General features: G+C 43.8%; 1 protein-coding gene across 2 annotated transcripts in view; it reads left to right on the top strand.

The window, feature by feature from the left end:
* Window positions 1–637: 637 nt before the first annotated feature.
* The window catches only part of efna1a (ephrin-A1a), a 15,457-nt gene continuing 4,904 nt past the window's right edge, over window positions 638–11,190 (top strand). For both annotated transcript variants that reach the window (XM_046059030.1, XM_046059029.1), the window contains exon 1: window positions 638–961. In XM_046059030.1, the coding sequence (XP_045914986.1) occupies window positions 864–961 (98 nt within the window). In that variant the 5' untranslated portion in view covers window positions 638–863. The remainder of the gene's footprint in view (window positions 962–11,190) is intronic.

Raw genomic sequence — 11,190 nt, 5'->3', positions numbered from 1 at the left:
GACTTGTTCGTGTATTTATCTCTCCTCTTCCAGTCCAATGCAGATAGAACTGATTTGTTGCAAGTGCAATGAAAATGCTTTTCATGCAAGCATGTAAAATAAAAAACATTTTATATCAATAAATGATGAGTGATTTCCTGTTTTACAACACTTGTTTATAACCTACCTATGAAATAATAACGGCAATGAGCTCTCTTATTGTTTATAACTGTAGCTGTTGTCAGAGCTTGACTTTCCATGTTTCTATATTTCTTAGCTATAACAAATGTTTTAAAAGTATAGGGTACTATAAAATTGAAAGTACACTATAAAATCAGCTAAATGTAACATTTTATTGTTTTAAAAAATACCCTGATGTATGATAAGGTTACTGTAAACATATATCCAACAAGTGCCTGTGGATATGATACAGCAAAATTCCGACATGGAAAATATTTTTAAATGTTGTTGGTTTATCCAGACAGACAGTACACGCTTGAGTTTTAATAGTGTGTACAGCAAGTAAACATACAATGAAAGCTCGCGTCTCTCGGACAGCCCTCTGATTGGTCTCCTTTGGGACAGAAGGCGGGGTTCACTGCTGTGGGCGTTTCACAAAAACCAGCGTCCACGCAGCTCAAGCTTTCATTCACTACGGATTTGTCGAGTTAAGCTGATCCCTCGGCGGGGTTTTGTTCCTGAACGAATCTACTTGCTTATTTTCTGCTTTTTTTCCCGCTGCATGCGTAAATAGTGTTTTTTTAAAAAACGTGCAGTGTACAGGTGCGCGGACGAGCTCTTCTCGGTAAACTTAGTGTTTTTTGCACAACCTACCTGAGTTGTGTGTTGTGTTTCTCCTCAGCACGCGTCCAGTCCTCTCCACCATGGATTTGGTTTGGATTGTGGGCTTCGCTGTGAGCGTCTGCGCCTGGTTTGCTTCAGCGGAGCGGCACAGCGTCTACTGGAACAGCACGAACCCAAAGTAAATATGTTTTTATTTTTCCTTTGTTAAACCAGTGGTCTTGAACCCACCCGTGCACACACTTCTGTATTTATAAATACAAAAACAACATTGCTTGGCACCTAAAATATAAACTTTTAACCTTATTGTCAGTGCAGATTACACCATTATGGGCCATATTAAGATGCATTTGAGTAGTTGCAACTCATGCATATTCAGTGAGCTTGTGATGAATTTGTGGTGTGGGCGACTCGCTGCTGTTGTCATGATAATGCAGGACAGTTGGGAGTATCTCTCCCTCCCCCTCCCTCTCTGTGCTCGAACCTGTTATTATGGCGCTGTTTACCTGTAATACTTTGTCTAACCTGTTCAGATTTAATGCGTTTCGCAATCTATTCTGCAGGATTAGTTACATCAGGTTATGTCATCTGTGTATCTCTAAAAACAGACAGTGAGGGAGCTAAAAAGCTCATCCTTTTCAGGGAAGATGGTTCCTTTTTAAATTTGTAAATGTATGGGTTTCTTTAACAGAGAAATGCAAGGATACGGTTATATTTTTCTGTTGAGCTCAGTTTTTCATTCAGGACTTGATCAGGTATGATCTATGAGTACTACTGAAAATACATCTCCTTATTTTGACTTTTTATGTGCACCTGAATGTCTTTTCTACATTTTTCTGAGTTGATTTATTTGCAGGAGTGTGGCAGTAATTCAGTAGTGTAGTACTCAGTTTAATTACACTGTTAAAAGTCAGTGCCTCAAAAGTTCTGTTCCTTTCTGTTATTTTGGTGTTGTCTTCATTCCTCAGCTGAAATCCTATTTTCCTTGGCAAGGGTTATATTTTTTTGTGTTGGTTTTACAGGTCTGACTCACAGCACACCATGTCGAAATGTCTGTTGCAATATCCTCCCCATCTGACAGACAGTCCTAACCTTTGTGTGGAGTGGGAGGTTGCTGTAACTCCTAAATCAAGAGATATCACATGGGGTTTAGGTGGCTGTCAGGGGGACATAGGGGTGTTCATATTTCAGGTGGTAAGACGAGTAATAATGGTGTATGACAGAGACTGAGGAGGTAACTTGAGGCCTGCCCAGTAGGTCACGCTGTGGGAGAGAGATGGATTGCTCAGGGAGGAGAAATTGGAGCTGAAATTGTCAGGGTTAGGGGCCATTTGGAATAAGTGGGGGGTCAATTAGAATTATGGTTGATGATGGCTGGGGTGAAATGGCTTGGGGTACTCTGGAGGGTTAAGTTTACACACCACGAAAAACTTCTACATACACACACCTCACACTCGGACAGGCAAGCACGAACAGAGACTCCTGGCAGACAATAAGTCAATCAAAAACCAGGACACTCAATCACACCAAACCGACGTCATCTACATCAATCAGTGTTTGGCTCAAACTCTTTCTGGTGTACAAACACATGTCTTGGTTGCAAACACCCAGATATTCAGATATTCTCAAACAAGATTACATTCAAGCACACTTTCCCCCCTGATCTGCGCTATGGTTAAAACTACAGCATTTTCTGTTTTCAGAAAGGCCGTAATTATGGCGACAATGCCTGTCACTGAGAATCAGAATGAAGTCCCAGATGGGAAGGCGTTTTTGTCGTGTCCCTTATGTGGAACGACAGTGATCATTCCTGTATATATACTGGTAATCCGTCGTTTTGCACTTGCTATTTTTTTCCGGATGACTGTGCTAAATCTCTCCCTTTGGCAACTCTTAATCCTGTTTTCCCAGAAAAAGCAGAGTTTGTGAGATGCCTTCATTTGATGCGTTTCATCATTCTCAGCAATCTGCTCCCCCCTTTGACCTGTTACTCGATACAGTGTGTTGACGTCCATCTTTTCCCTGAAGAGATGTTTTTTCTTCTTCTTTTTTTTGGCCCCAGTTTATTGTTCGGTCCCATTGGTCAGAAAGCTGCCGTTTATCAAATTGATCTCAGATTGATCACTGAGGTCCTTGTGGTACAGGCTCATTTCCCTTTTCCTCAGCGTGTTTGTTGAGGGATTTAGCAACACATACACACTCATACATAGACATACACAGTTGCCTGCTGACGTCCAAGCTCGTATCTGCCTGTGCTTTAACAACTATTTTGTTTCAGCATGAGTGAAATCCGTTCCCGACAGTGTTTCAGCACTTTCTGACCTTTTTACTTGTTAGTATATTTGAAACCTTTGTGTCTGATTAGCAACAACTTAATCACCAGCACGGGTTGATTCCCAGAAAGAGGCTCGTCAGTGTGCCCAGTCAGCTTGAGTCCCGGCATGCCAGTGTGTGTTTGTGTGCGTGTCTTTAGTGAAGGGAGTGTCTGTGCAAAAGCCTGCGTCTATGTGTGAGCACCTGCATGTACAAGATTGCCAGATTCGAGTGACTCATACACATTAACCCAGTCATACATACACGCATGTGCCACAAAGTTGTGATTGATGTTAACATCGTCCCAGGAGCCCTCTAGTCTCCCAATGTGAGGTAACAATCTGCTCATTCACGGCTTCTTCCTCCCTTTTCGCTCTTTCCCTGCTGAGTATGAGTAGACCACCACCACCACCACCCACGCCTCCTCCTCCTCCTCTGCTTCTTTGTACCTGTCTCTCCCTCTCCCAAGCACCCCCGCCCCCTCTTCTTGGCCAGGTTCCCTTTTTCAACTTGGTTCTGTGGTCTCCAGTTCTGAGTCTGTTAACTGTTTCATAGCCCTCTCGCACACAGCGCTTTGATCTGCTGTTTATTTTAACATAATCATCATCACCTTTTCTGTTATGATAGCACATTTTTGAGCTAATCAGCTCTAACTCTGAAGTCCTTGTTTTGCTATGTCTTTCTAATGAGCGCTTTGATTTTTGGTAAAACCGCAAAATAGGCTTCCAGATTGTTTGAGCTTACCATTGCTGGCGCAGTGGTTTAATACCTTTTTAATTGAATCTGATTTTTCTACTGTGTTGGCCCAAATGAAGGAGTTATTTAAGGTATGTTTTACCCACATGAAGGATTTTTTTTTGTTATTTATTCAGTCAGTATGGGTGTTTTGTGATGTTTCCCATACAAATTGGGGAATGGTCTTCACGGTGAGCCACAGAAAGAGTATAGTAACTGGTGTGACTGATTAGAGGTCAGAGTTCACTATGTGATGAAGTGGCACAGCCTCTATCAATCTGTCAGTCATTCTGTCACAGCGGTGGTCCCTGAATACTGGCTGCCACTCAGGCCAGCCCCTCTTCACACTGCTGTGGCTCTGTCTCTGGGAAACATTTCATTCATCCCCCTCCTGTCTTTTCGGTCCCCTTCGCTCCTTCACCAGCTTTTATCTCAACTTTACAAGCTGTCCCTTTTCAGTCTATTATTTCCTCAGCTCCATCTCTTGCTCTCAGAGAAGGGGGGAAGGAGGGAAGCATGCTAAGAGGTGTGGAATTTTTTTATCGTTCTTGGCACCCATGGCGATCCATCACAAGGCACTTTGCCCTTTCCTTCACGCTTTTTTTTCCCCCCCTTCAGCTTTTCTTATAGCTTCCTTCTTCTGCCTCTCTATGAAAAGCCACTCCAGTCTTCCCAGCAAACCTGTTTCTTCCTGGTCTTTTTCACTTGTCTGTCCATGTATGTTTCTCGGCTCTTGAGTGTCTTGCTGAGGCAGTGGAAGTGGTAGAGCCAGTCTGAATACTCAAACCATGAAAGAACAGGATTTTAAATGGGGGGGAAAAAAAATGAATGTGTACATATTGAAGTAGTTTAATGTGTCTGTTTGCCTGTGCAAATGTACGTGTTTGAGAGATTAAAAATAAGATTGGGTCATCATATCGACTGGTGTGGGCATTAGGTAGACACAATAGATAAGGGATTTCTACGATTTCCAAGTAATCTGAACCGAAGCTACTTTCCTTGAAATATGTCCAGGTTTCCCCGTCACTTCTTAATCCAGCCTTCTCTTTGAACCCCCACCACCACCTCATGGGTCGGCCTTCTCTTTAGTAAATTCCAAAGGCCATCTCCATTTTTCTCTCACGTTGTCTGTCCCCTCCCACCACCCCTAATCTGGCCTTGTAATCTGTCTGGTGAATTCAATCTGGGGAAAATACTCTGAGAGATTGTCAAACGGATGGTAATCGCATCTCATAGGCTCAATGATCACTGAACTGTGTTGATGCTTTCTGTCTTTACAGTCTGTAATCGTCTGTAAGAAGACTTTAATTCGGTGACTACACTGATGAGCTGATTGTCCTCCTGTTCAACATTCCCATGTGTGTTGTGGTGTCAGAGACAGGAGGGCTTGTTTTATTGACTGCGCTAGATAGAGAAGCAGGTCAAAGGTTTTAACTTCCCACAGGCGTGCTGTCGGCGTTTCCAAAGTCTACACGCTGTCTGCTGTGTGTTTCCCTATGAAATGCTGCACTTCCTGGCTACAACTTTTCCCGGGAAAACGGCGTATCCTGTCTGCACAACAAACAATACAGTTCTCACACACTAACACACGCAAGACTGTAAAAGTCTGGACTCTGGAGTTGATTGAATTTCCCAGGCTCATATAAAGAATGAATACCTTTTTAACTCTAAGATTAAGTAGATTAGCAGTGATTTAATAGTGATTAATTGTTTTTATGAGTGGTGTGCTCAACTGTCACGTCTTAAGGATGATTTGGGATGCGCCTCTCTGCCTGGCCTGCTGTCAAATCTCTGTCTCTATATGGGATTCTCCACTAATCAGTGTCACTCTGGTCAACCCCACAAGTGACCCCCACCAAACCCATCCTTATGCCTCTTCCTTATCTTCTCAGCAGACTTCCCTTGCTCCATTTCACTCTGATCGTCCTCTCTGTGCTGCTATACAGCTGTTCCAGCCCACACATACATAATAGAAGAAGGAAAAACTCACACAGATTTATGATTATGGTACGATTATTATGGAGACGCCTCTTTCTTTCTCATGGTGTGTGTGAGATACAAAGTGTATGTGTGTGTCCTCCAGACTTGTTTATCAAGTCAATCTGCCAGCAAGAGTCAGATATTATCTATGAAAATGAACCATTGTTTTTGTTTTGTAAATGAGCATCATTGTGTTACTTCTGTTTTTCCTCTTTCCTTTTTTTTCCTGTTTGTTGGATGTCTGGGGTTAGTGCGTAAACATGTCCCCACAGCAAATATTGCCACCCCCTAGAGGCCAGTTGTATTATTACCATTATTACTACAATGTGTATGTACTATTAGTACTACTACTGCTGTATTTTAAAAATCTATTTGATAACTGCGGCCTGTAGTCACAAATTGTAAATTTCCTTTGGAATTCATTAAGCCATAAGCTCTGACTGTGTTTGCATGGGGAAAAACATGTTAATGAAAGTTTTACCTTATGTAAATCAATCCAAATTTTTGCCTCCTGAGAAATGTGATGTCAGCGGTGACCTTTCTGTTCTGGCCCTGTTATAAGATACAAATGGCTTGGGGGACAGCGTGAGACAGTTGGAAAGAGCATATGTATTCATCTAAGCCTCCTTACTGCAGTGGAATCGGCCAATTATTTCTCTGCTGGACTTAAATCGTTGTCGCTTTGCTGGGTGGCAAAAGAACTCCGCTAGTTCAGCCAGGAACGATGGCAGAATGACCAATGATCCGGACAGACAAAGGTTGAATGACAGACAGGAGAAAGCAGATTGAGATGGATGACAAAAAGTCACACGGTGCAAAGAATGAAGGCTGGAATATTATGTTAAAAAGTGTTAGCCAAAAGAATAGGACCATATTTGTTTCTATGACGACGCAAGCATACCCACGTCGCATTGTGCTTGGTTTTGCAAACAGTGGGTCAAAAAGTTGCATATTTGGAATTCCATCAGGTTGGGATTGGTTCATCAGGTCTGGGGTGGGGGAGGGACAGAGTTGACATGAGGATCTGGTTTGCTTATTGAGCGGTGAAAGACGGACAGAGAGTGGGAGGGGGCGCCTGACACTGATGGATGAATACATGGACAGATGAAACAAAAACAGTTTGCGCAAAAACGGGAAACAGTCCAGCTTAACTAAGCTCATGCTGCACCTCAAAAAGGCGTCACCTCTCTCTGGTGTCCCACCTCGCTTATGGAGTCGTGTAGCTTTCACATATATATCTTGAAAGAAATAGTTCCCTTGTGTCCAATGTCTGTCATTATTCTGTTAACACCTCTCACTCTCCCCTATGCAACCATGGACACACTAACTGAGTGTGTGTGTGTGTGTGTGTGTGTGTGTGTGTGTCTTTTGAACTCAAATGGCAGTGTAAAAGAGTAATATCCCTTCTCTGTGTGAGAACAATAGAGGTGGGGTACAAACACTCCGCCCTGCCTGTCTCACCCCTTACTCTGTCCCCAGCCTTCAGCCCCTGCTCTGGGCCTCCCTGTCCACTCTAAGCCCCTGTATTAAGCAGGGTCTGGTGCTGATGAATGCACCCGAGTTCAGCCTCCGCTCCACCCAATAATCCAGGCTTGGACGAGCCGATTAGGTGGTCCCCACATTCCCGTTCACTCATCTGTGACGTAGGTCAGTCACCTTTTTCGGTAACATTAATGGCGTGTGTTAAACCCAGGAGGAAAGTAATCATGTTTATGTGGTTAGGGTGACTGGCTGGCCTCTCAGAGTCAGCACGTGTTAAGTAGAATAGAGCTCCTGTTTTCATATGTAGTGGTCATAAACGTGTAGTTAGTCCTACGCTGGGCTTTATAGACCTTTTTAAAATAGATCTGAATTGATCTTCAAAGAGTGATTCCCATCATAGCAGTCCATATGCTGACTGTTTGTGTATAAAATTCTCCAGTGCTGACTTGGCGATTGTCCGACCTTTGATCCACATTGCAGCCCTTTCGCCTCAGAGGTCCAGCATTCCACAGGGCGACAGAGTGCAGAGATGAGAGGGTGATGGATGGATGAAAGGACGGGGTCGAGGTGGAGAAGAAAGCAAAATGCTAGCTAAAGAGATTAAAGAGGAAAGATTAGACTCCTGCTCCTGAAGAGACTCCAATAAATCAGGAATTCCTCCGTAGGAGAGGAGGAAGAGTGGCCGAGAACAGTCTGCAGTCTATTTTTCAGCAGATTGTGCACTCACACACACACACACACCCATTTGACCACTTGACATTCCCTCACTGCTATCATCTTTGTTTATTATTAGCATTTATTATCCACCTTATCATGACTGAAACACACTCCCAGATTCCTCACTCCCAGATTCCTCAGAGCTCTACGTCACACACAAGCCTGCTCCAACTAAAACAATCATGCATTTAAATGTCTCGGACTGAGACAGTAACACATGCACACAATCCTCGCTGCATATCTGCTCCACAAATCATACTTAAGTAGAGAATACAACAATTCCTCCTCACCGTTACTTCTGCTGAAGCTCCAAGCGTCAATGTCATTAGAATAGAGAGTCTGGAATAAATCAAGACAGCCTATGGATAGATGGAGGGTGTTTGGAAAATGAAAATAACTAGGGACACACTCTGGGGGAGACAGAAAGTGTTTGCCTGCTAAAGTGAAGGTGGCATGATTTGACTTTGTTAGCTAAACCTTTTCACACAGAGGCCTGAGCTCTCTTTGAGGAGCGTTACTCCAATCAGTTAATTAAGCTGATGATGTGGAACGTCTCAATGCCGAGGCGTTAGAGGGGAACAAAAGGCAGTAGGATAATTAAAACTATTTGCCACTAATAAAAAGGGCTAGCCAGCCTCCCCGGGTGTGTATTCAGCCACTGTTCTCTCTAAGTGATGTATTTCATCAGCATGGGCACATTGTGAATAGACACTGTATGAAACGGTGGCATTGATAAAGCAACTGTAGCACTCGCATAGATGCTCTTACTGAGAGAAACTTCAAAAGCCATTTCCAACTCAAGCCCTTTGACCCTCCCTGCCCACGCCTATTCATGCCCTCTGTCTATCCCCAAACTCTCAGCCTAAAGGGGCTGGGAAGTGAGGAGCAGGAGGGCATAATTACCCCCCTCCGGGGCAACTTTAATACCCTTTTTTGTGTTTTAATTGCACCCCAATCGACCCCCTTTAGCTGAACACATTGGGAACATACCACAACCGGTTTGTAATCGGGGCTCAAAGTGGGGGAGGGATTTGGGTGTGGGGAGTCAGTTTGTGTGTGTTTTCAGTGTTTGCAGGGGGATGATAACTCTGTCAGGCAAAAGCAGACAACAGTGTTTGTTCAATAGTGTTATCGATTCAACTGGAATTGAAAGTGGCAGGGGGAAAAAACACTTTAGCACCAATCTGGTAAACAGAGCGTGGCAGGCAAACTGCAGATAAGCACTAAGCTGTCTGGACCATGGCAAAATGATAATTATTGCACTTTCCCCCAAAAGTTGGCTGGAGCACATTATTATCAGCACAGTTAGATGGAAGTTTCATCAGTATACTAAAAAGGTGCTTGTTTTCTAACGGGCCCATGTTGCTGTTGTAATGTTGTTGCTGGTTAATCTGGTCATCAGTATTGAGGGAATGCAGTCAGGCAGAGAGGGGCAAAGGGATCGGGGGAGGGAGACGGAGGGGGAGCAGGAGTCAGGGCCTGGTGTTTGGAGCCACAGTGTCTGTACTTTTACCATGGGGTACCAGGGAGACCCCTGGCCACAAACAACAACACCAGCTAATGAGCGACGGGGGCCTGTCCCTGTGCACTTTGATCGTTAGTCACACATATGGACCTTGTCACACAAACAAAACTCCCCAAATGCTACTTGTGACATTTGGGGGGTTTTATGAGAAAGCAACAGAATTCTCAAAGAAAATTTTACTTGAGAGAAATGCCTTTTAGTGGGGAGGTTTTCTGTGCTAAAGGTGTCCAGTTAGCACCCTGAGGGCTTTTGAGAACTCATAACTCACACTGGCTAGCTGGCCCATTTTTGGGTTGCTGAAAGCCTGATGGACCATCCATGTATTCATTGCAAAAGCAACAAAACCCTATATTAGACACACATTCTCTTTGTGTGTTGTGAAAATATTTAAGTCTGTCAAATTTCAGCCATTCTCAAGGAACCCCTGGTGATCCAGAACAGTAGGAGATGGTAAACTGATAGGGATCGCTTGGAAGCTCAGTACCGGGGGAGGAGGGGTGTGTGTGTGTGTGTGTGTGTCTGTGTGTGTGTTGGGGGGGGTTACAAACAGTAGGTAGCTGCTGCTTTTAGGTTGTTGATAGATGGGAATTACTGGGAAGTGTGTGTGTGAGTTTGTATGAGTTTGTTGCTAGCGGACGACTACCGCTGCAAGCTGGTGATAGATGGCTTTGGCTGAGAAGAGAGCATTAGCTGTGAGCCGCCCCTGGAGCAGTCACTCAGTCAGGGGGAAGGGGGAACAAAGCTGAAATACCTTTTAGAGACAATTCCCTGGAGATAAACTCAATATCTCTGAAAGAAAAGCCATGAGGGGAAAAAATCATGGACAGTTGAGATAAGGCCAATTTAAACTGCCTCATAGTATGCTAAACTGTTATTAAACTAGTCTAAACTTTCTGTTATAATTGAATTAGCAGGCTAAGATGCTAAAATGTTTTCTGCAGGTGCTCTTTGACCCAGGTCCAAGAGAAGTGGGAAGAAGTTTAGTTTACTTAAAGACCATCATAGAGAGGGTGGAGGAGTGAGGGGAGGGACGGCGGAGAGGCAGACAGTGAGTTGTCTCTTCAATTCAAATTAGCTTTATTGGCATGAATGTGTAACAACAATATTCATTGTCTCTCTGCATTTGTAATGAGAGGGCAGTGTTGTGGGAGACCGTTATAGAACGTCATCAGACTCGTATGTGTCTGCCTGTCTCTGTGACTAATGAATGGGTTGAAACATTAGACCTTTTATTCTCTATATTGAGTAAACTCAGGTGTGTTTCTGCTTCTATAGCGGAAAATTTGTGTGTGTGTGTGTGTGTGTGTGTATGTGTGTGAGGCCCCGCAGATGTCAATACTCATCTCCTGTCTTGACGGGCTAACTGACTGCTAATGTTTCTCTGTAAACATCATTCAGCTCCTGGGGGACATGGGATCAATGTGCACTCAGTGCTAACTTGCAACACAGCAACACTCTCCTCACGTTCATCCATATTTATGCACATGTTCTCTGCAGATCACTCTCTCCCTTATTGCATTTTCCCTCTTCATTCCACTCCAACACACACACACACACACACACACACACACACACACACACACACATATATACATACATACACACACGTCTTGGAAAAACACAGTAACAGCTTGCGCAATCCAACAAGGCAATGTTAC

This window comes from Micropterus dolomieu, linkage group LG09 (genome assembly GCF_021292245.1).
Source record: "Micropterus dolomieu isolate WLL.071019.BEF.003 ecotype Adirondacks linkage group LG09, ASM2129224v1, whole genome shotgun sequence".
In the NCBI taxonomy this organism is placed as follows: domain Eukaryota; kingdom Metazoa; phylum Chordata; class Actinopteri; order Centrarchiformes; family Centrarchidae; genus Micropterus; species Micropterus dolomieu.
This window is presented reverse-complemented; position numbering and strand designations above follow the sequence as displayed.